This window comes from Spinacia oleracea, chromosome 6, assembly GCF_020520425.1.
Source record: "Spinacia oleracea cultivar Varoflay chromosome 6, BTI_SOV_V1, whole genome shotgun sequence".
Classification (NCBI taxonomy): Eukaryota; Viridiplantae; Streptophyta; class Magnoliopsida; order Caryophyllales; family Amaranthaceae; genus Spinacia; species Spinacia oleracea.
Genome location: NC_079492.1, coordinates 118,088,662 through 118,116,640, shown reverse-complemented (window position 1 = coordinate 118,116,640; position 27,979 = coordinate 118,088,662). Strand labels below are relative to the sequence as shown.

The 27,979-nt window shown below is 35.9% G+C and overlaps 3 protein-coding genes across 6 annotated transcripts; all 3 read right to left on the bottom strand.

Annotated features, from left to right (window-relative positions):
* Positions 1 to 4: 4 nt before the first annotated feature.
* Positions 5 to 4,833, bottom strand: LOC110802775 (probable inactive leucine-rich repeat receptor-like protein kinase At3g03770). Of its 4 annotated transcripts, none has more exons than XM_022008227.2 (9): positions 4,217 to 4,833; positions 2,726 to 3,782; positions 2,375 to 2,647; positions 1,739 to 1,875; positions 1,401 to 1,641; positions 1,083 to 1,288; positions 952 to 995; positions 563 to 674; positions 5 to 478 (listed from the first exon to the last, which is right to left on the bottom strand). In XM_022008227.2, the coding sequence occupies exons 2-9, from the start codon at positions 3,717 to 3,719 to the stop codon at positions 182 to 184; spliced, it is 2,304 nt and encodes a 767-aa protein (XP_021863919.1). In that variant the 5' UTR covers positions 3,720 to 3,782; positions 4,217 to 4,833; the 3' UTR covers positions 5 to 181. The 4 variants fall into 4 exon arrangements, with proteins under 4 accessions (XP_021863919.1, XP_056686953.1, XP_056686952.1 ...); XM_056830975.1 differs by having other exon boundaries at positions 1,739 to 1,872; positions 4,217 to 4,826; XM_056830974.1 differs by having other exon boundaries at positions 2,375 to 3,782; positions 4,217 to 4,831.
* Positions 4,834 to 8,281: 3,448 nt separating this feature from the next.
* Positions 8,282 to 14,489, bottom strand: LOC110802778 (plant cysteine oxidase 1). Its single transcript, XM_022008232.2, has 5 exons — positions 13,959 to 14,489; positions 11,191 to 11,312; positions 10,441 to 10,597; positions 10,157 to 10,357; positions 8,282 to 8,626 (listed from the first exon to the last, which is right to left on the bottom strand). The coding sequence occupies exons 1-5, from the start codon at positions 14,203 to 14,205 to the stop codon at positions 8,508 to 8,510; spliced, it is 846 nt and encodes a 281-aa protein (XP_021863924.2). The 5' UTR covers positions 14,206 to 14,489; the 3' UTR covers positions 8,282 to 8,507.
* A 7,396-nt stretch (positions 14,490 to 21,885) lies between these two features.
* LOC130463529 (probable lactoylglutathione lyase, chloroplastic) lies at positions 21,886 to 27,720 on the bottom strand. Its single transcript, XM_056832686.1, has 8 exons — positions 27,666 to 27,720; positions 26,974 to 27,035; positions 26,817 to 26,912; positions 25,976 to 26,169; positions 25,770 to 25,894; positions 25,551 to 25,615; positions 23,936 to 24,766; positions 21,886 to 22,815 (listed from the first exon to the last, which is right to left on the bottom strand). Exons 1-7 carry the CDS (start codon positions 27,718 to 27,720, stop codon positions 24,428 to 24,430), a joined length of 936 nt encoding a protein of 311 aa, XP_056688664.1. The 3' UTR covers positions 21,886 to 22,815; positions 23,936 to 24,427.
* Positions 27,721 to 27,979: the final 259 nt, after the last annotated feature.

Sequence of the window (27,979 nt, the reverse complement as noted above, 5' to 3'; positions counted from 1 at the left end):
AGACTTTTGTCAACACACACTTGATTGTTCTTTTGATTAGCACTTCCAAAGATTCGAGTGAGGCACAACACTGAATATATGATACAACCTTTTGACAAAACGAAATGCAATTCAAGAAACTAATTTGTTTGCTTTCTACTTAGTATATATGGTTAAGTAATACTTTATCCTTTCCACCTTGTTAATGTATGGTGAACCTTAACTTTGGAAGTTCAAGAGGTGATGCAGGGGAACTGCCTCTGGTGCTGCTGCTGCTGCATCGCGACTCTCCTCCTTGCCATGCTTCCTGAACCTGACTAGCAAACTGCAAGTTCCACATTATATCTTCAATGGATGGTCTAAGGCTCGGGTCTTTTAATAAACATCTAGTGCATATTTCCATCATAGTCTTTAGTGATTCATCAGAGTAAGTGTTTCGGATTTCTTCAGCCACTGTGCTCCTTCGAGTTGCTTCATCTGCTTCAAGACTCGCTTGTACCTGCAATAAAATGATCTGCATATATGACTAGTATGTACCTCGTGAATTAGCATTGAAAAAAACTTATCAGTTGTGTTATCATACCTGGTTTCTTACAGCATTGAGCTCACTCCTTGTTTTAATTTGTATTCCCATGATCATTTCCAGTAATATTACACCAAAGTCATAAATGTCCATCTTGTCTTCGTGCTCTATCCTGAAAGACAGTACATGTAGAAAGGCAAACAATTTACAGAACTGAACAAGAAGCTTCAGTATGTATCAGGGTCCGTTCTATTCACCTGATTTTCACTTATTTTTCTGAACTTATCTTATGTGAACTTAACTAAACTTATGTGAACTTATTTTAGTTATAAATTGTACATGGTCAACCCTTATTTTTTCCGAACTTATCTTATATGGACTTATCTGAACTAAGGTGAAAATAAGGTGAACAGAACAAGATTGACATACTCTAGATACTGAATTAGTACCTTGTGTGAGCCTCTTTCGACCTTGTTGAAGCTCCGTGTGTAACCTATGATTCCAATCAAAGTGTTATTTGTTAATAGATAGACTACTGAGTTGAGATGAATTTTATTTGTGGAATGTAATTTGTTCTTACCATTCCCATATTTTCAGCCAACAGTGGAAGATTATAACTACTGATTTTAGCAGACAGGTTCTGGTCTACTAAAACATCTGTAATCCTGAGATTATTTGAGAAGATGCCTGGCGTGATCCCTGTATGAAGAAACTCGATTCCTTTCGCAATTCCAATAGAAGCTGCTATACGTTGAGACCAAGTAAGCTTTCTTCTGGCACGCCCAGCTTCCATAAAAAAACAGAATTATGATAAGATTGTGGCTTAAACAGAAAATTAGCAGCTTGTCTTAAACTGTTAATCTGTGATTTTACTGATTGGTGTAGATAGATATCATACCTGAGATCCAACTCCTTAGTGTCCCATTTGGTACATATTCAAATACGAGGAACAAACTGCTAACAGTTGAGTCCTCCAAGTAATACTCGAAACAATGACCAATTGCACTGACTAAATGGCGGTGTCTCAGGTTAGCTATTAGTTCCACGTGAGGCATCAAATGTTTAATTGGGTGATTTTCTTTTAGCTTTAGGCATCTAATTGCAACTAGAGAACCGTCTATGAGCTGACCCCTATACATCTGATCAACACCAAACAACCAAGAAAATTAATCATATAGCTTTGTTATACAAGAAAAAGATCATTAACTTTCTGAAATTCTGACTGATTTCACATACCTGACCTTGAGAACCTTCCCCCATAAATGCTGTTGAAGCAAACTTATTTGTGGCTATCTCGAGTTCTTCCAATGAAAATGTCCGATATGCTGGAATCCCAAGTGCTCCAAGCTTCATAGTTTGTGATATATATCCTTCTCCCAGACAAAAAAGAATTTGAGATCAGTATGGAGAATAAAAATGATCCCCTGAAAAGCAATGTTTCTGAAAAATGTATGCAGGAGTGTGAAAAGTGCAGAAAACTAGTTATGCTTAGTGTCAATGGACAAAAAATTTGAAGCAGAACCATGACTTAAGTTGTAGCAAAGATTCTAGGATGCCGGTAATCCTTGTTGTGGCTGATAGCATTATGTGCTGTTTGTAATTCATTCTGGAAATTCTTCGGCATTGCTCAATGCTCATATACATTTTGGTTGAAAATCTTAAAGTAACTACAGTGATATTACATGATATCAGTTGACAAAGTAGTAAGAACAGGACTCAGATCATACATGTGCCCGGATATTGTGGCAGTGATACAGGCACGTGAATACAGTAGCATCATACACAAACAGGCACATGAATACAGAAGCATCATACACAAACAGGCACATGAACACAGAAGCATATATGTTACCTAAGGGAGTTAAGACTTACTTGCGTCAGTGAGAAGCTTTGATGATGTGTAATTTGTCGCAGCCTTTTCAGATATTACTCTAGGTGTTTTAGCATGAAGTTTCTTCTTAGCATAAACTCGTCTAAACAGCCACAAAACCAGAAAAATAAGCACAGCCAACACTGATATTCCACCGACAATGCATGAAGCTAAGATAGCTTTCTTTGTTTGTTCATGCTTTTTGCTAGAAGTTACAATCCCAGCAGCCAATGCTTCATTTCTGCAGAAGGAATATTCATGCTGGCTACCATCACCTGCCATATTTAAGCAATTCCCTTTATAACGTACAATTTGATTCTTGGACTTTGATTCAAGGCAATCAGGCAAGTCACCTGTCAACAGATTGGATGACAAGTCCACAAATTTAAGTGCATAATTGCATGACACTTTTCTAGACAGAGTTCCTGTCAACTTGTTTCCTGCTATGTTCAGATGGTTAATCGAGGGCAGGGATAACAACGATGTAGGAAACGGTCCCATGAATTTATTTGAAGAAATGTCCAGGTTTTTGAGCTGATAATATGACTCAATTTCAGCAGGAATACCAGATCTGAACTTATTATTTCTCAAGATTAGTATCACCAATTTGTTCTCAAGCTGAGGGAAATCAGGTCCAAGCGAGTTATTCTCCAGGTTGAGCTTTTCAAGGTTCTTCAGTCCCCTAAGATCAGGTATTTCTCCAGAAAACTTATTATTTGCAAGTGTCAGAACTCTGAGACCACTCAGTTTCCCCAAACTCTTTGGTAACGACCCATCGAAAGAGTTATTCCTCAAACTCAGAGCATTCAAAGCAGGAAATGAACCAAGTATATCAGGGATTTCACCACTAAACATGTTATCATCAAGTACAATACCTTGAAGGTTTGTCAGAGATGAAATTTCCTCAGGGATTTTCCCATCTAAGAAGTTTGAGCTTATATTAAGCATCTCAAGTGAAGATAAATCTTCGATCTTTCCAGGTAACGAACCCCATAAACCTAGTGAAACCAAAGTCAGAACCTTCAAGCTTGGTAAATTAGCAAGTGTTGTGACTAAAGAATCAATTGAGAAATTATGAGGCAATTTTGGAGCTCCCTTATTATCTCCACTTATATGAAGTTGAGTTAAATTATTTCCATAGCATACAACGGTCACAGATGGAGATGGGTACAAGTTACAGAACTTTGTTTTCTTACTCCAGTTGCTTAAAACAGAAGGGAAGTTCAGAAGTGACTGAATTCTTAAAAGAGCCTCTACTTGTGATGACTGTAGCTTCACTGAGAGCGAAATACGGATTGAAATAAGTAGTAGAAGCAAGATTAGTGACTGTTTAAATCCCTTTGCCATCTGTTCTCAAATCTCAATGTTGACACAATCTGAATATGCACAATATTTGGAGTTTCCCATACACTGAAAAAACATAGAATAGGCTTAAAGTTTGAACCACTGTTACCAGTTAATGCACAAAATTCTGATGCTACATAGAAACTAAAGCATCCTTTATCACTAACAACACAAGAGCACAGGTAGTCCAAGCACATAATACAGAACTCATTATTCTTGATTTTTCAATGGAAATTGTCCATGTTTTCAGCTCAAAATGAAGTGTTGAATCGTCCATAACCATGTCAGATGGTCGAGGATTCAACACGGGTACTTGAGGAAAATGGAAGAGTGCGAGTAAGAAAGATGCAGAAAGCACACAGGATAAAGTCATAAAAGAAACCTGACTGTGGCCTAAGACTAATCATGCACAAACCTAAACAGAGTTATTGAAACCTATGATTTGAATATCATATTAAACAAGCAATAATATTTATTTCTGAAGTTGGAAGGAAGCATACCTAGCTTTGTAAGGAAAAGCTTGGAGAATTCACTGATCTTTGAGCTCCATAAAACACCAACAGAAAACAACTCCAACTGCCCACCTGATATTACTTCTTAACAGAGAAGAAAACAAGGGAAATTGTCAGAAACCCACAATCATATGTGACTAAACAAAACCTCAAAATCTCAACCATAAATAAATAAAACAAACACCCTTTAATCCAAATTTCTGACTTTTTTTTAAGGAGAATTCCAAAAAAAAAAAAAACAATCCAAATTTATTCTAGGACTATTTTTTATGTTTCATTTTATTGCATATTAAGGAAGATGAGATTTCAGAGTCACTCAAAATTCATAAACCGACACTTTATAAAATTATCTCTCTTTTTCTTTTTCTTGTTTTGCATTATTTAAACAAATATTAAAGGTGGCTTTATTTGGGACAACTGAAAGAAGCCATAGTTGTGGAGGGAAAATGGAAGACTGGAAAAAGGGAAAAAGAGCAAAAGAAAGATTCTTAGCAGAAGATGTTTGTGTTGGGTGGGGTTGTTCTTGAGAACTTTAATCTGTACTAATTTTAATTATTTTGGTAGAAATCAGTAAATTTTAATTCCATGTTCTCTATATGCTTTAATTTGGCAGGTAATGTTAAGGAATCAGTAGTGAAATCAGACAGAGATGCTTCAACTACGGACATAATTCAACAAATTAATTCAAAGTATCGTCTTTGTTAATAAAAATGCGTTAAATGAGTTTGATAGCAAAGTGTAAGCTACTCCAATCGTCAACGAGTAACAGTAACATCATCGAATGAGGATTTTGGCCTAGTAATTAAGATTTAATATAATGAAAGTTTCAGCTCAACTTTATTTGAAGTGGACTATATAAAAAGGGTTCGTTTTTAGTTTCTTAAACCTCAGGAAGTAATGTCATTTATGGATCGATAAGTTAAGCGATTCATTTAACAAATTTAATATTTATATTACATCCTTCTATCAGTATTTCAGTAATCTTTTTTTTTTATCCTTTTTCCTGTTGGGGATCCCAGGGAATGAGGGTGTAACTGTTCCCCTTGTCCCCCCTTAGATCCGCTACTGGTTATGACCTAGTGATTAAGATTGAACGTTCCAGTTCAACTTTATTGAAGTGGACTATATGAAAAGGGTTCGTTTTTAGTTTCTTGAACCTTGGGAAGTAATGTCATTTATGGATCGACACACTACAATCAATATATATTTGCTTCTGAAGCTAAGTTTATCACGTCACATCTATACCAATGTCCTACATTCTAATTTGATTTTACCTCTCTATAATATCTTTATCTTCTCTCATATGAAAGTTCTATTATACTCCTAGTTTTAACCAAACGGCCCATTAGGCCCTGTTCTTTTTGGCTTAATTTCAGCTTCAGAACTTATTTGGCAGTTCAGTTCAGTTCAGTTCAGTTCAGTTCAGTTCAGTTCAGTTCAGTTCAGTTCAGTTCAGTTCAGGAGCATTCAGTTCAGTTCAGGAGCATTCAGTTCAGTTCAGTTCAGTTCAGTTCAGTTCAGTTTAATTCAGTTTAATTCAATTCAATTCAATTTAATTTAATTTAATAATAATAATAATTATTATTAATATTAATTATATTATTATTATTATTATTATTAATTATATTATTATTTATATTATTGTATTACTTATTATTTATATTTATATTATTATATTATTATATTATTTATTATTTATACTTATATTATTATATTACTTATTATTATTATTATTATTATTATTATTATTATTATTATTATTTATAACTAAATATTTATTAATAATTAATATAATTTATTATTATTTTTATTAATTATTATTTATTTCGGTAATATATTCTGTTAAGTAAAGTTCAGTTAAGTTCAGTTCAGTTCAGTTCAGGAGCATTCAGTTCAGTTCAGTTCAGTTCAATTCAGTTCAGTTCAGTTCAATTTAGTTCAGTTCAGTTCAGCTCTAAAGAACAGGGCCTTAGTGTTCTAATAGGTAATCCAATCACAATTGACTTTGTGTTGATATGATATAAACATTGAAATTAACCTTGAATTGATATGATAGCAAACCATGTAAGCTATTGCTGTCTAGTACTAGTAAGCTTTTGCAATTGTCATGAGTTCATGACATTTTAGTGGCCCCATGAACTATGGTGCACCAATTGCTTTGTTTGGCCCTAATACAGTCACACCCTACTTTCTTTGGTTGGTACTCTCTCCGTTTCTTTTTGTTTGTTACGTATTCTTTTAGGGTGTTTCACAATATTTGTTACATGGGAGAATCTTTCTTTTTATAAACTTATTATACTATCATTTTTTGTGCCAACTTTTAATTTTAATTGGTCCAATTTTTTCAACTTATTAAATTTCTTTACAATTTCCCAAGTATGTTAAGTTAGCAATCTTTGTGCTTTTCCATTATTGGTTCATTTTGATAAATAAAACAATCTTATTGGTTGTTCTAGTGATTAGTGGATTGAAGTTTTACTTGGGTTTATTTTTTTAATAAAAAAGAAAAAAAATCTTTATTATACGTTAATAAACGTGCAAAAATTCAAACGTAACAAACAAAAAGAAACGGAGGGAGTAATTTTTTTTTATTTCTTTGGTCGGTACTCGGTAGTTATAAAAATATGTACTCCGTATATTACAAGAAATGGTAATGGCAATTTTGACACCAGTCTCACACTAACAAGTACGGGGTACCCCGTACTGGTATGAAGACAGCAGCAAGCTGTGAAAACAGAAAGAAAATGGCGCATCATTCTACCAACTTGTCCTCTCATTCATTCATTTTGTGTTAAGTTTACAAGTTGGAGAAATGCTCCAATAAATAGTACATACTAGCCTCTGAAATGTTGTCACCTTGCTCATAGGAAACTACCTGGGAAAGAACTCATTCTAATGAGTCTACAAGTACACCAAAGCAATCATTCTAGGATCATGTGCTAGATATTACAAAAGGTACTATTATATTAGGCCTTAAGGTCTACTGATCTTGAGGAAGAACACCCCTTTCAACACTCCCCCTCAAGTTGAGAGTGAGTCAGCTTGGACAATATGACATTATGCTGGTATGAGGCAAGATTGTTGTGAAGATATCAATCTGAAAAAAAAACATAAGAAGGCTAGCTATAGCCTCGTCTCTGATGAAATGACAGTCAATTTCAACATATTTTGTCTTTTTATGATGGACAGGATTAGCCGCTTTAACAATGGTTATTTTATTGTCACACAGAATAAAACTAGTACCAACATACTTAACTCCCAAATCCTCTCCATGTAGTTTTGTAACAACAACAATTTGCCCTTCCAATGTTGTGGAAGTGCAAGTCATTGCCAATTCAAGAAGAAACCTTGGTACTATTATTCAAGGCAGTACTTCTACTTGTAGTTTGTATTCATTAAAACTCATTGTTTGAACAAAACAGAAAAACTATAGTCTAAACTTCTTTTTTTTTAAAAGAACACACAAAAGAAAAAAAATAAGAGAATAACATCGAAGATTACATCATTGTCTAAACTTAAGAAGTGATTTTGGCACATCAAATATTAATTGTAGCACATCCTCCATAAGACACGTAAAATTGTGCTCAACTCACATAGAGATGTGCCAAAATCAACAAAGTGATGTGCCAAATCAGATTCCCGATGACTTCAATTAAACGATTCTTGGTTTCTAGAGCCGCAACATTTGGTAAATTCACTGTAATTGATATCATTGATAAATTCAATAATTTTTTCCATCATAAGCAAACATCTAAATTCATCAATCATGGAGATAGAACAAAAGAGTATACATATTTCTAAACCATTTGCCAAAATGGTTGATGTGCAATCACAGTTAAGTGTTCTCTCCGAGTTCGAATCTCGTCCATTAGCTGTGTTCTTTCACAATTAAGGGAATGAATCCTCCACCTTGACCAATTTTGACACTGCCCAACCTCTCATAGAGGAAGACCTCCTAATGTAATTCTCCATTTTTAAAAAAAGGTGGCCTATGAAGAAGTATGCTAATCCTGCTGCTAAGCTGGTTATGAAGAAGACAATGGAACATAAAGATAAAGGTACACTGAAAAGAAGCACTAGTTCTTTTGTAAATTATCTACAATGCACTATTATCAGATTATATAACCTGTGGTTTAAAGAACACCCAGATCCAGTTTCCCCAAACGCGAAGAAAAGAACACAAGGAGATTACATGAAAGTGGGGAAGAAAGGATCCATAACCAAAAAAAAGACAAACAACAAAAGAACATGTAATTAAGATACCTAGTTAGCTAGCAGTCTAAATGATCTTAGGACCTAAATACTGTATTCCGTCCATTTGCGAGTTTTCTGGCATCTCAATCTCTTCTAACCATCCGTAACACCTCTCATCATCTTTCACCTCAGCTGACTTCACATCTGCATTCATAAAATTTCGTCAATAACAGAAGTGCGTTTATTTGAGATTAGGTCGTTAAAATTTCCAGCAGCTTCATGTATGGTAAGGCGTCTTTCTATCTGATGTCTATGCATCTCACATTCGCTAAAGTTTACATATTTGACAGAAGTTCTTGAATTTACATAAACACTTGTAAATTGTAATACATAAGTGGCAATGGGCATGGTATCCATGTCCTTTACTAATTACTACTGGTTCCATAAGGGGCAATGGGCAAACTATACATGTCCTTTAAGTCCAGTACATGTGCACCACAACCCGACATGTTACTGTTTTATGTAACCTTCCCTAGATCGCAATAAAATTATAAGTGGAATTTTGGAGATGGCCTACTTGCCACTTCAACTACTAGTATGTCTCATCCTGTTTATTTATGCTTTATGCATCTACTGTAACTTAAAGAAGATCAACAAGCAATGATTGCTGATTTTTTTAACTTGGCCTAACTAGACACATCATGGAGGAAATTACATTGAGCATGTAGTATCAGTTAACAAGCCTGCTGCTCGGCTCAGACAAAGCTCGGTCAAAACTCGGGTCTAGTGACTCGTGATTGGGTTCGGATCGAGATGTTAACGAGCCAACTTGAGCTATTATTTGCTCGGCTCAAAAGCTCGTGAACAGGCTCGAGTTTTTCTAATATTAATATTTTTTATAAAAATAATTTTTTTACAGCAACTATTTTTTAATAGAAACTTCTTTTTAACATATAAACCATGGACAGTATGATAAATATGTTTCTTAATTGAATATTTGATAATGGAGCCTCGACCGAGCGTATCGCCGAGCTCGGTTTAAAAGTTTCGAGCTCGAGCTCAATTTCCTAGGCTCAACAAGCTTCGAGCTCGAGCCGAGACTGAGCTAGCGAGCTCGAGCCAAAGTAGGCTCGGTCTCGGCTCGACTCGTTAACACCCCTAAATATCACTATGTTAATTAGACTCTTCAAAAGTGTTCTACTCACTAAAAGTAAATTCCAAAACTCAGATAAGTTTCATAATACAGAGTATTATTTTTCAAAGATTATACCAAGGTACCCATGTGTTGTTAATTAAATGGATGTCTAACATAGTTGACGGACAATACTAGAGTGTTGGAGTAATACTAGAGTATCAACATGATGCTTCTATGATACACCCCTCCCACACCTCCGCCCTTTCAATTGTCATACCTAGGCAATTGGAGCCTTGGAGGCTACTTGACTTGGCCATTTGGGTAAAATTACTTAGCCTTAGCACTAACGGACGTAAGGTTGGTGAAAATGATAATGTAAACAAAGAGCGGAGAAGTATAGGGAGATTTAATCAACAGGTTGCTTAATGGAAATTTAGTCAAATAAAACGAGTCCTAATTTATTTTTTTAGGTGTTTAGACAACCTAAATATCTCCAATCTTAGGGAGTCGCATTATTGAAGTTAATTATATTCAACATGATATAAAGCTAGAAATGGCTGGCTGGATTCAGCTAAAATCATATATGAGGTGGAACTTGCCTGAAGATGTGGACATAATTTCTTTGTAATATGAACAGTCACGGCCATCTTCTTTTGAGTAAGGTGGTCCAAGAACATCAAGCACAGCACATGGTGTTATGGCTGTGAACTCATGGATATTGCCTCCTGTGGTTGGATACAGGACTGATGTGTTGCATGGAGCGGTGAAGACACTGTTAGCTTTTAATCTTGCCAGCCTCTCTGAATTAACCATTCAAATTCAATTAGAAAATCTGTTAGAATTATTAAAAAGAAGAAGTGAGGTAAGAAAAGAGATGACTTACTTGATGAAGATTGTTTGCGACATTCCATATCTACTGATTCAGCCCAGTCATACGCTTTGATATGCATTTTACCTAAAAGAAGTTTGTTGAAAACGGTCATTTCTGGATGATTGTGAAGAGGAATGACAGCTGATGCTGGTAGAAAGAAAATCACCAGCTGCAAATTGAGAAAATCGGAGAATCAGAAGAAGTCATTGTAAATTTAATGTTGGATTCTGACACCTGATGCTAAATGTAAACATTGAGAATGTAAAACGAGCTAACAATAGATTTTTTTATTTTTTTTTGTTTTGGAGGGAAAAATTAAATGAAAATGTTAATTCAATATGAGTGTGTTTAAAGCAAATCTAGTGCAAAAGGTCTCGTGTGCACCCGGTGTGAAGTAAATTTACTGTATACCGAGGTGACTTTTACAAATAATTAGTGTTTGGCTAGAGCGATGCCCGGTATTATTACTTTGGCATCAAATTGTGGTGCTATGTAATCAGTTAGTATAGAATACAGATTTGGATGTTCTAACTTATATATATTCATGTGCAATAAATAGCATATCTAATGGTCATATCTAATGTGCAACAGCATATTTATGTTAGTGAATGAGAAGAAAGGAATACTAAAGAATTAATAAAAAAATCTTTAAATAATTCTAGTTCAGTAGAAAAAAAGGTGAAGACTGAAGAGAACAAGGACTACACAGGAAAAATCATACATAGTACTACTATAATAGAAAGCTAAGTAAGTAAAACTTACTGAAAAATCTCGACACTTGTGGACTGTGGTGTATGTGACCCTTGGATTTCCTTTAACACAACTTCCAGGTTTGAAAAACGGGAGATCTCTACTCAGTCCAAAATCTTCAGGTATCAGGTTATCTGAAAACATACAATGATAATACCTTCTTAAGAAAGGATCACATCAAACTATCAAAAAACAAACCTAGTACAATGATAATACTTTCTTAAGGGATCACATCAAACTATCAAAGTTAACGTCCATCAAACCTTTATGGACAAGATAATTTATTTGCTCAAACATCTTTTACATAATGAGAAAAAATCCGTACAATATCTGAAAAGCTTTAATTTGCAATAACGACATAGTTAGGAAAGAAGACATAATAAAACACAATACTCATGGAGCATTATATTCATGTCGAGGATGTTTTCAAGTAAACCATTTGCAGAAACAAATATTAAGTAGTCAAGACTGAAAGGAAGAACAAATCTATTAATAGAAAAATTCACGATAAAACGCAGAAAGGAAATAACCATGGAAATTCTTTCTTCTTTTTGCTTCTCTTTCGTTTTTTTTAAAAAAAAAAAAAATTGGGGGGGGGGGGGGGGGGGGGGAAGGTGCTGAGGAGGGGGGAAGGTATGACTAGAGTATTACTCTTGCAAGTCATGTTACAAAAAAAAAAGGCTAGTGATCTACACGAACACCAAAAATTAACATGGTTCAAGTCTAAGTAAATAGGCTGACTGGTGAAAATTATTAGATACACTAGGTGCACCGTGCACCCAAGAGTATATTTATGCCCATTGGTGGTCCCCACCACATTTTCTCCTCACATATAACTATATAAGGAGAAAATGTGAGCGGGTGTACTGTGCAACCGGGTGCATGTAATATGTTCTAGCTGACTGGCCTAGCTGTTGAGTGATTAGTACTTGTATTAACCTCCTAGAGTAAAAACAGTAAACTAAGCGTCTAAGGAAAAGATGTTTCCGGTCCAATGCTCCCATTTCCTTTATTTTCCAGTATAAGGCAAATAGAATTATCATCTGACATCGAACACTAAGAAAAATAAAATAGCCATTGAACAATTTGAAATAGTAAAACTGTCCTCCAGCAAAAACTAGTCTCGGAAAATGAAAATAACCCTTCTGACCATCAGAGATGGATTAACTTTCTTGCCAACTCCTCAAAACACAATAGAGGACTTTTAGATGGGACATTAAATTTCAATGAGCTCAATGACTCTCTCAACCTGATCAAAAAAGTGTTCTTTGTCGAAAATGGACTTGCCTAAAGCCCTAAGCTGCATCACATCAACTTCAAATCATCCTAATATTCACAATGTACTTTCTAAGGGAGTACTATTTAAAACTCTTATTTTCCAATCTTGACACCAGATTCTGGAAAGAAAACAAAATACTCATAGTATCTTCTCCATTTTTGGGGACATTATCCTAGGATTTCCATTCCGATATAGTTTCCCTTCCACAATGGAAACTTGAAAAAGAGAACATCACATATAGGGTCCAATATGTCGATAAGCGAGCAGTACACTAAACCACATCGCCTGGTGATTTTTACACATGGATTCATTAGTGGGTCTCGTGATTGAGCAACATAACTTCATTTATCTCGTTAAATTCAATGCTCTTCTCTTCCCCTTTTTTCCTTTCATGAACTACAAGCCAAAACTCTACTTCCATCAACACAAGATTCATAACAATATTAGCAAGTCAAAGCTTATCTCTTGTTTAACCTAGCCCACCAGCATCGTAAATCGTAGTGAAGTGAAATAACAACAAAACTACACCGACAAACGGTACAACTAGTACAGGCACATCTTCATAATGATTCCACACTCCAAACCCTAATATCAATATGGCATTATATGCTTTTGTATGGGACAAAAAAATAGTAGATTCTTTGTGAAGGCGACATATTTACCAAAGAGAAAAAAGTTGGATAACACCCAAGTTGTGAATGCCAAAAAAAGGCAAAATGATGACAGGTAAGTAGGTAACTAGTCAGTGACAGCATAGATGGGATATCAGGAATTGTTATCTTACTCTATCCAGACACTTGACCCTTAATTTGGTGTGCTAATAATACCGCGTAATCCAAATCCAACCAACTTGCTTAATGTAATTTGACTTGTCAATTATGTACTCCACAGGCTATACATCTATTGAACAGTTATTTTGACATAAATTCAAAGATTAATATGCTGAAAGACAATGCAGGAGAAGGGAAGGCCAATGCAGGAAGCTCTCCATTTGAACCCTTGAAGGGTGTTAAAGTAATATAAATCCAATACAAGTTTTGATCTGAAACTTGCACATACGCATAATCATTAACCTGTATTTAATGGTACTTGATATGTTCATAATTCATGAGCTATTGCTTTCGAAATTCAATGGTACTCCGTATTAAAGAGAGTTACACAAGGAATTGATGTAAACCGGATTCGATAACAAGTCTTGGATAATACCTAAGCCAGCAGACATCCATATAGTCTTATACTCTATATCAATGCAGCAATCCAAAATGGGGTGAAATCCGTGAAAACAATAGCACATCAACACCATAAATGGTAAAAAAATTCCCAACTAAAGTTATTTTTTGGATATTTAGCTCATTGAGGGAAAATGACAGGCAACAAAATGCAAAAACTTTACCCAAATTAGGCAAAAACTCAAGAATCAAGGGAAAACCAGCATACCCACATCAAATCAAACACACACAAAAATTCAGAAAAGAACAACATATTGAGGATAGAGACTAACCAAGTATATTGCAAAGATTCTGAACATCTTGAGGAGGAGGAACAACCCCAGGACCTTTAAAAACATTTTTACAATAACTATAAAGTTGCTGCAAAGTGAAAGATGGTAACTCCTTCTTCATTGTAGTATCAGTAGTAATTGATGTAGAAGACGATCTCCTTCTCACTTTTTTCTTCTTAATAATCTTACCATTAACATACCCACCAATCTCCATTCTATGTTCAACCAACCCACCTTCCATTTTCATGGTTATAACAATTTTCTTCTCTTTGGGGAATTTAATCAAACAGCTGGTGTGCAGGAATTTTATAGTATGAGGAAGAACACAGTAATATACGTAGATCTGTATCTGTGGGAGTATATAAAGATGGGATATTTAGATCAAAGTATTTGGGTTTGATTGAAGGAAAAGTAAAAGGGAAATTGAAGAGATTATATAAACAGAGGGAATGGTATGGAAAACCAGGGGCCATTATGGGTGGAGTCGAATTCAGAGAGAAAACCAGCATGTTTTTTTTTTTTTTTGGAATTAAAAAATGGGTTTGGATAGACTTTGTGGAAAGATACTAAACGAGGGAAAAAGGTAGTTGGAATAACTACTGTACAAAACATCTCGCGTGGCCTGTATACGGAATCACAACTTCTTATTTAAAATGGGTGTATTGTACATCAAAGTAAAAGTTAACTCAAAATGCTTAAAAGTTAAGCATATATATGTAAATTTATCTATTTTTAAGTGATAAATTTTTTCATTTTAGTAAAACTTATTTCTTCAAAATCACTAATAATGTATAAAATTAATAATTTAACCCTTTAAAATATTTATCTATCAATTTTTTACTAATATAAAAGTTAATCAAAACTAAGTTAAAGTTACAAAAAAAAATGGTTAAAGTTATCTTGGTGTACAATAAATTTATTGTACACCTTGTGCGCGCAAGACCTTTTGATACGGAATATGGAGTACGGATCATTTTATTATTTTTTTGGTTTTCTAATGAACACAGCATGAAGGCGGATGAATTTGAATATGAGATCTAATACGAAGTATAAAATTGTAAATCGACATTCAGTCTTAATTAACAGGCTAAGATTAGAGTTCATTGATACAGAGTAATAAATTTATGGAAAACTCTTATTGATATCTTTCTGATTCTGACTTTTACACAAAATATAATTTGGATTCTCTTTGTTTGATATCTTATACTATTAACTTATTAATTACTATGCACCTAAAATTAATTAAATGTCAATCACTAACACAGATGATGTTTGGTTAGCTTTGGTGTGAAAGAGTCCGAATTTGGATCGGATTGCATTTGGGTCAAACTAAATGTGGTATTAGATTGTGCCACTATGCAGAGTGGCTTGAGACATGCCCCTCAGCCCTCTCTGTCTAGTATTCCTTCTAGAGTTTTATCCCTTTTTGTTTGCCTCGTAGTTAAACTTTACTTGATAAGAATTAGGTAAAAATATGCACATAAGTCTATAAAGTGGTCCTATAGAAAGAGTGATAGAGAGGAACAAGCCGGAAAGTTTTCCACTTAAAATATAAAGCAATTTTAAAAAGACACCCCAAAAAAGAAATTGGGACAAACAAAAATGGACGGAGAAAATGCATTAATACAACTCTAGTTTGACAAGTTAATTTGTAGCTCGTGTAATTTAATTGCTTATCATAAAAGGAATTACTGAGAAATTATAAAAGAGAATTGCGCCAACTATTAGAGGATTCATGTATGAAAGAAAGACTAATGGATAAGATTGTGTCCTTGATTACATGCATATGTTTGAGTCTGAAAAAGCATAATTTGGTGTAACTATGTTAGTTTACTTGTCCTTTATTTAGGTATTTTTTGGGGGTTTATTCGACGTCTTATTCCCCTAAAAACGCCCTTATTTTAATGGTGAAAGTACATTACTGCCCTTACAAAATTTAACCCCCGGCCCCTTTCCCTTCCCTCCCCTTCCCCTCTCACCTCAACCCTTCAACACGTTCAGATTAGAAAACCACCACCCTTTACCTGCCGTCAACCACCACTGCACACACCGCACCACACCTCAACCACCACAAAAATTGCAGGCGACGAGAAGGAGGCAAAGGAGAAACCGCCGATGCGCCCACGCATCTGCCCCCCCCCCCCCCCCTCTGCACCCATACTCCTTCACCGTCGCAGCCTCCCCCCTGCCTCTACACCCAAACACCTTCACCTTCAATTCCCTGTCGTTGCGCCTCTTCCACCGCTGCCGCTCCACCCGCCTACCGGTTCCTCTGCCGCGGAGAGAACAGGGGAATTGAAGAAGAAGAAGAAGAAGAAGAAGAAGAAGAAGAAGAACGACGAAAACACACGACGCAGAGGAACACAAAGAGGTAGCCGGAGATGCCGCCAAAGAGGTCGACAATTCTCCCGCCCTCCCTACCTCCGCCTGCGCCGCGGGCTTCAAGTGGTAAGCATTTTGCATTTTTTTTTGAAATTGGTCGTGCCGCCTTGGAAAAGCGGCGGCAACCATGGTTGAGCCGTAGATCTTTGGTTGATGAACCATGGTCGACGATGCTTTTCCATTGCGACACGACCATGGAACCAAACGCCAAATCTGGGCGGCAGTTTGTATTTAATAAAAAATGAATTGATTTAACCTCCCATTCCTAATTTTAAAAGAAAAAGTAGCAAAAAATTATATTTCGTATTACTGGTAAATATGTGTTGATTTTTCTAAATTTGTGAATATATATTTAAAATAGTTTTTTTGTTTAAATAATTGAAATTATTTTGTAATGTTATTTAATTAAATGTTGATGAATAAATAAACAATTATTTAAAACATGTTAATAAATAAATAAAAAATTAATTTTTAATTAATTATATTTCATACATATTTTTTTTTTCAGATTTTTTAACAGATTTTTACATATTTTTTTTCCAGATTATATCATGATTTTTTAAAACTAATTCTAAAGAACTGGCGGTGAAGATGATGGTGGTGGAGACGGTAGCGGTGAGCTGGTGGTGGAGACGGTGGTGAAGATGGTGGTGGAGAGATGGTGGTAGATTATATAAGGGCACGAATGTCCTATCATGTAAAATACCCGGGCGTTTTTAGAGAATGAGGACGTCGAATAGCGATACACATTTTTTTACATAGGGCGTATTATGTGATGCATGTAGTCCATTTTGTTTGATGGGTTTGTAACGACACTAATTCTATTCATGGGTATATGCATAAATAAATTCTTGTGAGCGAGGTTATACAAGAGTAATTTCATATTTTAAAATTACATGCGCATGTCTGTGTTTAGAACGTGCGTATATTTACTTGTTATTGTACGTAGTACGTGTTAGTTTGTTTTTTCACTCACCTATTCCTTTCTAGTTTCCTAACTGTACATTACATCATGTGAGGACGTTGTCTGCATAATTAAATGAACCAGTGATGATAGCAACTCAATTATCCACCCTAATTGATTATTGGGATGGAGATTCTCTTACTATTTTAACACACTTTCAATGAATCTGGTTGGCAAAAGTAACTGCATGTACGAGTGTAAGTTATGTAGGAACGATCTCCTTAGTATCTAAAAACATAATGGACATACTAGCACCGGGTGGTAAAAGTTCTGATAAGAAATATATACTTCCTCCGTCCCTTAATACTCGCACCGTTTTGACTAGACACGCATGCCGATATACAACTTTGACCACCAATATCTTTAACTACATATTATAAAAACTTATAAATTTTTTAATATTTTGAAAATATATTTTAAGATGAAGCCAACACTATATTATATACTAACATTTTTTTTATATATTAGAAATAAAATAGGGTCAAAGTGAATTATGTGAATAGTGCAAAAAGTCAAAACGGTGCGAGTATTAAGGGACAGAGGGAGTATTCTCAAGTCTCAATCACAAGCAGATGGTTATACTCGAATCTGTAATCTCGAATTCACAAGGTGAATTTCCATCGATGGGTAAGACGCAAGCTTTAGTTCCATATGAATTGAAGTAATAGTATTTTTTTTTATAAAAATGTTTTATAGAAGTATAGAAACAACTCAAACTAGATATTTTATGGAAGACTCAAGACTAAAGATGGTTGTGGGCCGGGCCGGCCCGAAGCCCGACCCGACCCGGCACGAAAAAAGCACGGCCCGGCACGAGCACGCAAAAAGCACGGCCCGGCACGGGCACGAAGTCGTGGGCCGTGGGCCGGGCCTGTGCCTTAATTTTTTGGAAAAAGCACGACAAGGCACGGCACGACTCGACCCGACACGACAAAACACGTTAAATTTAGTCAAATTAGCCTTAGGCACGACGGGCCGGCCCGATCCGACACGAAAGCACGTGGGCTTGGGCCGGGTCTGGGCTTTATTTTTAACTTTTCGGCACGGCACGAAACAACGTGGGCCTGGTGTGGACCCGGCCCAGTTAGACCCGCGGCCCGTGGGCTTGGCACGAAGCCCGGCCAGCCCGACCCTCAGCCATCTTTACTCAAGACTACACAAAACATGACTATTGACACACTACGTCATCTTAACACAAAATCTAGCATCATTTATGCCGTTGTGGGCGCTTGGCCCCAGTATTAGCTTAGTACTAATTATAAAGTGTTTATGTTAATCTGAATTATTTAAAAACAAATTATCTCTTTTTATTCTTCTTTCTTTTCTTTTTTGAGAAAGACATGTGCAAGATGCCAAGATGTAAATTGTTTGACACTACAAGAAAACGGCCATTGGCCGACTACATTTTCCGACCACAAGAAAAGTAGTCGGAAAATATTTAATATACCGACTAAATATTATTTGGTCGCTAAATATATATTTTGCCGACTACTTAAAAGTGGTCGGAAAATTACGACTACCTAGCAGATAATTAGCGACTAAAATGTGGTCGTGAATTAATTCAACCAAATACCTAAACCCAAAAACCTTACCTACGACTTTTACAGACCAAAGGTAGTCGGAATATACCGACTATTTTCACACTGGTCGCTAAATTAGTGTTTTGCGACTAAATTATTTTGGTCGGTATTTACCTACTACCTTTTGTAGTCGGAAAAGGTGTGGACAAAAAAAAAAACCTGAACAAATCTTGTAAAACCCCTTTTTGGTCGAAAACTTCAAAACCCATAACTCTACCAAAACCCATTACTCGACCAACTAAAAAACAAATCATAAAAACCTAAGATCTGGAATAGACCAACCATCGTCGATTAATTCACGTCAACCAACCATCGTCGCCGGCCACCCACCCACCATCGCCGGCGACCCCACGACACAACCACCGCACGACCCCCGATCGACAGGCAGCCCAAATTCACCAAGCAACCACCGCAGACGACGCGACGCTGGCCACCACTCATATAAATCATGAATAAGGTTTAGATTTTGAATATAGGTTCGTTTGTTGAGAGTTGGGAACGAAAATAGCATTTTTAGGCATAAATGACCCATAACGACCCAAATGACCCTTAGGCGTCCAAAACGAACTTGAAATGAGTTTCATAAACATGTAACTACAAATATGAATCATGTAAAAGGTTTAGATTTTGAATATAGGTTCGTTTGTTGATTGAATGCTTATGAAGTGTTGTGCGTAATTGTTATGCATGTTTGTTAATCATTTCAATTCTTGTAGGAAACATATGAAAAGACTGTTGCTGAATGCCGTGAAAAAGGCATTGAAAAGGATCCAAATCAAATATTTTTTGAGACAGTTGGTGGGAGAAAGAAGGGAAAGGTCCATGGCTTGGGGAGTGGCTCACATTTGTATTATGCACCACCTTCGAGGGGAGGTGGTTCTTCTAGCTCATACATACCTTCCCTTTATTCGCAATTTCAAGAACAATTTACTCAAAAGACCCAAGCGTTGGAGGCGACACAAGCTCAGATACTAAGGGAGAGAGAAGAAGAGAGACTGGAGCGACAAAGGGAGAAGGAAGAGCTACAAAGGGAGAAGGAAGAGCTACAAAGGCAGAGAGATGCAGAGCGACTAGAGCGCCAAAGGGAAAAAGAAGAAAAAGAAGAAAATGATAGGGTCCAAGCAAAGGTGATTGCCGAGTTGAAAGAGGCAATGGAGAACTATGGAAGGATGTTCAGTCAGTGTAGTCAATTTCAGTCTCAGGACCGTCAAGATCCCCCGATGGAGGGGCAGGGCTAGATTTTCAGTAGATCGTGTTTTGAATATTGTGGTCGCCTACGGGCTAGATTTTCAAACATATTTTGTATATATTTATGTATTAACTCGTAGTAATGCATTATATATTTCTATCAGTATTGTGGTCGCAGGAATATATTGAATATTGTGGTCGCAGGAATATATTGAATATTGTGGTCGCGGGAATTATATTGAATAGCAGGAAATTGAATATTGTAGTTAAATATTTGATATGGTAACGACCATTTAAATAGTCGTAACTTTCCAAATCTGGTCTTGCTGGATTTGAAGTTTTCCGACTACAAAAGTAGTCGCTAAATTCCGACTACCAAAGTAGTCGTGAAAATACGACTACAAATATGGTCGCAAATTTAACGACCATAACAGTAGTCGCTAAATCCCCGACCACATATATAGTCGTAGTTTAGCGACTACTTTTGTGGTCGGAATTTAGCGACCACAATTGTAGTCGCTAAATTACGACTACAATGGTAGTCGGAGATTTAGCGACTACTTTTGTAGTCGGAAATTTAGAAACCAATATTTAGTCGGTAAAGTAGTCGGTGAACTTTACCAACTACTTTTTAGTCGTAAATTTCTAATGTTCCGACCAGAAGTTTTCCGACCACGTCATACCGACTACTTTCAGTCGCAAACGTTTTTAGCGACTATTTTCAGCTTTTTTCCGACTACTTTTAGCGGTCGGAAAATTGGTGATTTCTTGTAGTGTGAGTTTCATGTAGTTGAGATTGTAGGGAGTATTCTCAAGTCTCAATCACAAGCAGATGGTTATACTCGAATCTGTAATCTCGAATTCACAAGGTGAATTTCCATCGATGGGTAAGACGCAAGCTTTAGTTCCATATGAATTGAAGTAATAGTATTTTTTTTTTATAAAAATGTTTTATAGAAGTATAGAAACAACTCAAACTAGATATTTTATTATAATAGAAGATCTTGACCCTTTATTATAATTAGCGGTTGAGATTTATCCCACTAACTCAAAAACAATAAAAAAAATAAAAAACAAATTTACAGAATATTATGGGGATATTATGCGTGTAGTTCTCCTAAATTATAGGGGGAGTTCTTTGTTTTTAATGTTTCCCACCAAAATCTTCATCATTAATCAATGTTTCCCACCAATTTTCTTTGTTTACCGGGAAAATAAAATAACTTTGGATACTTTGCACATAATACATATTGAGTATATAGCAGCTCTACGTTTTTATTTTCCCTAAAAAACTGAAGCAACAATCAGAGTTATGGGTACACAGGAACTCGAAAACTATAGTCCACAAATCGGCATGGAATTCGATTCAGTGGAGGATGCTTGGAATTTTTGGTTGCAGTATGGAGGGAAGATGGGTTTTAATGTTCGCAAGCATTATGAGAATAAGACTTAGGATGGACAAGTAACTTCTAGAAGATATGTCTGTTCAAAAGAGGGGTTTCGTCCACCTGATAAGAGAGATCATTTGACGAACAATTCTCGAGCTGAAATAAGAATAGGTTGCAAGGTTCGTATGGGGTTTTGTTTAATTAAGGCCACGGGGAAGTACCGAGTACATGATTTTGTATCTCAACACAATCATATACTTCATTCACCAGATACTAGTCACCTACTGTCTTCACAAAGAAAAATATCTGAGGTACAGGCCATTGAAATTGAACTTGCTGATGATTCTGGAATCCGACCTAGAGCAGCACATGAGTTCATTGGTGCACATGTGGGTGGGTCTAGCAATCTTGGCTATACTCACTACTACAAAAAATGGCAAAGAGACCCTTCCAAAATGGCTTAAGAGATCTCCTTTCAAGGGGTCTCTATCTCACAGGTCTCTTTGATAAAGAGACCCCCTCATCGAGAGGGGGTCTGTTTGTTAAAAGTTAGAGACCTCCACGTAAGAAAGGGGGTCTCTTCTGTAAATGTTGGAGAAAATATTTTAGAAGGGGAAGAGACCTCTTAATAGAGATGTGAGATCTGTTTGTTAAAAAGTTCAGACCCCATAAGTAAGATATGAGGTCTCTTTGAATATTTAGTTAAGACCTCATATATAAGATAGGGGGTCTCTTTGTTATTTTTATTATTATTATTTTTCACAAATTAAGACCTCGTATCTTAGATATGAGGTCTCTTTGAATTGTTTTATTATTATAACTAGAGAGCCTTTATTACACCTGACGGGTCTCTTTGCAACCTTATTTTTTTTAAAAAAAAATCGATAATAGCAGAAGCCAGCTACGCCAATTCAGAATTAACATACATAATACACCTGCGTTTACACCTCTATAAATATCGGGCAGCAGGAATCAAACGCACAAAACCACAAAACCACACCTGCTAATCTGCTATAATACATAATTTGTAATAATTTGAGAACAATTCCATAATCCATATATTACCAAAAAAATATATTTCCCACAAGTAATGCTCAAAACGCAAGCTTTTGCATAAATTGTAATTTGCATAAACGTCAAAGATTTACATCGCAATTTCCAAAAACGTAAAACAAAAATCAATTTCAAAATATAATCATTCATGCCAATTTACCAACAATTGGAACCGAAACTAGTGGAGTTATTTTCATACCATCAACTTGGTTTTCTTCATCTGCTTCATGCTTGAGCAAATACTCGACCCACATGTCTCTAACCTCATCCTCATTTTCTGATGAATAAGTTTCTTCATAAAACTGTAATAAGTAGCATAATTAGTAGTTAAACAAAGGATAATTTGTAAAAACCGACTCATTTACCGATTTACGATAACATGAATGATGAGAAAAATATAAACAGTTAAATGTAACTTTGAATACCAACCAGCAATATATTAAGGGTAATTTATTTGGTTGCCTAAACTAAAGGGCATCAACATTAAGGCACCAAGAAAACTCCAAAAAAAATAGCAGGTAGCCATCCAACAACACCAACCAACTGAAATTCTAACAGGACTGCAATCCCACTGATCCACAACAAAAAAAAACACCACCAGAGGCCTGTTGCAGCAGCAAACACACATGACATCACTTCATACCCCATTCGGAACTCATAGAACAAACTGGATGTCCATTTATAAGTTTTCAGAGCCTGGTTTTGAGGTTCATAATTGGACTGTTGGTGGTCAAAACAATTGATGCTTGTTACAAATGATTGAGGATCAGTGGATATCAAAGTTAACTTTCCAAAGAACAATTTATTTCACAGGAAGTCATCTAAAACGAGCAACATGGATATCTTGTTCATTCACCAGACACTAATTCACACATAATGGAATATGGCAAATAACATAATCTTTCTAGTAAAACAATATCGTATCAGGATTCAAATATTGCAGAAATATGACATTTATAATACTGAGCACTATCTTTTCAGAAGCTTTCCATACCCCGAGTAGCTTGCACTATTAAAAGTTCCATACTTCAGTTTACTGTATCCAAGTAAGAATGACAGATTACAACAACAGTGTAAGATTTAAGATGTACTTGTTTGCAATTCGGTAATAAAAGACAAACCTTTATGAACATGGACGGTGAATTTATTATAAACAGACAAGTTCAAATTCAAAATTACGCAGCAACTATCAAAAGAAAATCAGCTAAAACTCAGGAATTAGGGCAACACAAGTATACTTGAACAATACCCAAAGATCTTGCAGAAGCTCCACAAATTAGTTGTCATTTGGCTACAAGAATGACAGGGAATATTTTCGACTCGCTTTGAACAAAACTATTCGCCAAAAGACAAGATAGCAAGCAGTCTTGCAACTAAGTATGAAGAGATACGCAGAGAAACTAGCAGATTCTTCAAACCTACCTTTTACAGTGACAAAACGCAACCACGGTGCTGGTGCACAAGTCTGCCATAATATATGCCCAAGTGTGCGTGGTCTAGGTGGGTATGGAGCAAATCTTCATAGCAAGTTCATAATTCAGCTCACAAGATGTCAGACAAGATAAATGAAAGAAAACAATGTAGTCAAAGTACTTGAAAGAGAAGTGATCAAATACCAATAAGTCGCATACACACAAACGCAGACCACGCAACATACCATTCAGTAGCCAAACTCTGAGGCTCCGAGGCCCAACAATAACGTTCTTAACGTTCTTAAAACATGACATTCTTAACTTTCTCTTTCAGGCCAGGAAGAGGTCGCACAATTTAATTAGAAGTAGGAGATCTTGTACTTCGCCCGCCTGCTGAAGTGATACCCCCACGACCACCAGCAGCCCCAATTGTCATCGAACCACTATCTGAGGTCTCTGGCTCCATGTAAAAGTGAGCATTAAATGCAACAAGATGGGTATACTATGTTTGTGGGACTGTGTTAATCAGAGGAAAAAAAATTAGAACCAAGACATTGGAAAACTGTAAATAACCACACAATCCAGGACAAACAGATCGGCTACAAATAATCATAAATTGCAGACACAAATATTTGGATATGATATTACTAAAATTTTCATATCCAACTCTAAGCATTATCTTGCAAAGGGGTTCCAATGTTGGTGCCTTTTCCAACAGCTGAAACTTATAACCATCAAGATCTTCTATAAAAGCAATAACAGAACTTTCACCATTGACTGGACCAGGTTCTCGTGTCACCTTTCCACCCTTTGCCTTTACAAGGCTTACTGTTTTAGCAACCTACATCAGAGAAGTATCCTTAATAACTGGCCATATTCTCATACCCTGGTAGTACATTTAACCAAAGACTAATTTCTAAAGAACTCAAGACCTTCAACAAAGAAAAGAGTCCAAAATGAGAAGGAAATGAGAAATGTGAAAAGAAGCAAAAAAGGCTGCAGTGATGCTAGAAGCTTGCAAAAGATCAATAACTACTTTTCTCAATCAACTTGAATAAAAGATGTTCATTATAAGGCAGGTTATTCATATCTGATGCAATAGGAAAACATACAAGCCAAGAAGGCTCGTGATAGGAAAATACCCATATTTAAGTCAACATGTTCTATTTTGGGATGTTCCACATTTGAGTTAACATCTACTTTTGTAAGTTTTATATCTCCACATTTCTCTTAAATTAGGATCCACTCACTGGCCCACTTTTTTTATTTGCTTTTCACTCTCCTTAATCAGTTAATCTCAATGCAAAACATAAATATTAACGTAAATACGAAATGGAGGCAGAATACAAAAAATATCAACCCAGTAATTAAGCAAAAAGATATTGGGGGGGGGGGGTGTTGTGAGCTCTCAAGCAAACAAATTGACTTCCATGAAGATTTTGAGGTATAAATTCTGAATAGATATAAACAAGTTTCAACTTGTCTAAGATTATTCTTCATGAGGGTGATATATAATGTATTGTAGTTTCTAGTTTCTACTCATCTTAGCGTAGAAGAAACTCCAGAGTACATAGTAATCAATATCATTTAGTGCAGGAAATTCTAAGAAATTCAAGGAAACTCACATCCTCAACTGCAACACCAAAGTGACCAAAACAAGTCCCAATATCATATTTGCCAACTCCATAGTCTGCAACCATTGTTTTAATTGCAACACCTTGTTATTTAAGATGCACTACGCATAGAACAAAAATGAGCAAGTATACGGTAGCAAAGGGAAGTCAACAAAATGATAGGTCTATATGTTCATTGTAAAAAGATGGATTTAAAGCCAGATAGCTTACTGTGTGAAAGTTCAACCGTAAAATGTGACTCTTCGGGTCCAAAACCAAGAAAGGCAGTTGAATATCTTTCCTCTGGGATGTCTCTTTTCCGCAATACCTTCATGCCAAGGCACTCCGTACAGAATCTACAGTTTTCTCACAATAATTAGTCATCTGCTTCATAATAAGCAATCCAAAATTTGCAGATGTTAAAATTGGAAATGTACTTTATAATCTTATCTAAATCTCCAACGCTATAAACAACATGAAGTAGTCTTCTCTTGTCATTTTTAGCCCACTGTACAACACTTTCCTCCGTAACAGAAGGCCTTGCTTGAGCTATATTGCCAACTGTACCAGCCTCCAGTGTATTCCTGTCTGGGCTTGGCTGTGTAGATTCCTTTATACCAACTAAATGCGGCTATGAGACAGCTGTAGAATATGAAATACGTATTAGTGCAAAGTTGATAATATTTACATTAACTTCATGAGATCAACATACATTTCTCCATATTCTTCATAAGATTCCCTCCAACACAAGAACATATACCAAAAGAATACTAAAACATAACACGTATTAAACTCCTGGCAGAACCACATTCTTCCGCAGAAAGTCAGAAACCAAAGTACAGTTATCCACCTAAGCCTTTCTCTTACGCAGTTCTACCTATTGTAATAAGCTCGTTCAATAGGAAAACTCTCTACATCATAAGTCCAAATGGACCAATAAGATGAACTAATAACAAGAATCAAAATTCCACGTGGTATCGCTTCATTTGTTTTTAATTTCACTTAAGGTTATTGTTAATCTGCAAAGAATCATCAACTCCACTGATCAAAGTCACTTTCTTCCCAAATTCATCGATCACCAGAACTCCCATTTTTTAATAAAAAATAAGACAAGACATATGAATTATACATCAACATCAGATTGGAATTGGGATTGTCAGATCAGATTGGAGAGTATCACCTCCACTTTTTGAGAGTGTCATACACGAATTTTGTTGGTATAACCTTTGATTGCAAATGATACTTATACCCAAATAAATAAAATTCTTAAACAGTCACCAGTAAGAGCAAAACAGAACGAAAAATGACTACCAATAAGAGGAAAACAGAATTGAACAAACTAGGAGAAGGAGCAGAACCAAAAACACTCCAATGCTAACCAGCATACCCAACATGATCTCTTATAACAGAATCTAAATCAGAAAAATAAATGTACTCTTCTGCAAGACGAGAAGTACCCACCACACCAAACTTTAATAAGGAACGTACCAACTACAACTACAATCATAAAGTAAATTGTTAATTTCTATTTTCAAAACATTAACCCTTAACTTGAAACCTATGACCAAATCATCATTATTCATTACCTCCCCTATTTGGCTCAAGCTCTACCAATTTTCATAAGCCTTTCCTAGTGGCATTAGAGAATAAAATTAGACAGTTCCATTTGACTCAAGTTGGGTACAAATCCAACATTTGTAGAACTAGTAGCAATACGGAATTAGTAGATTTCACAATTCACATCAAACAAAGAAACTAACAAAACCAAGTATGACTAGTCACATTACAACAATAGTTCTTAAATTCACACACTACATTTCGTAGAAGAAACACACAAAAATAACCAAATTCAATCATATTCCGATCAGTTCCTCGATTAACTTTATACCCTGAAACATTTAAACCAATCTGAAATCCAAATTCCGCTCAAATCCTCCCGAAGATCGATCCCTCAAAACCCTAATCTCACAACACATAACCATAGAATTAAAAAAAACCCCTAAATTCCGTGAAATCAATAACAAACAAGAAAAAACGCAACACAGTTGCAGCAAAATCAACATGAAATTCAAATGAAATCGACAAAAATATCACAAAATCAGAAATTAAAGCTAAAAAGTTACAGACCTGGAAAATGGCGAGAGCGATGAACTTTTCGAGGTTGAGCATAATCAGATGCCATAGGTTCTTCTGGTTCAGATATGCGAGTGTATTTTAGCTCGTTGAACTCTGGATGTTCGCTTCTAGGTGATTCGATTTTCACACCCTAGTTGATCAGATCGAGAGGTGCTCGATGGAAGAGAGATGGAAAATCTAGCCCTTGATTTATTTATCTTTCAATGAAACATAGTTGTTGGAGATTTTTGAAGAAGGAAAAGCTAGAGACCCGGCAAACAAAAAAAGGTCTCTTCCTTTTCTTTTTCCTCCGAAGTCTTGTGGGT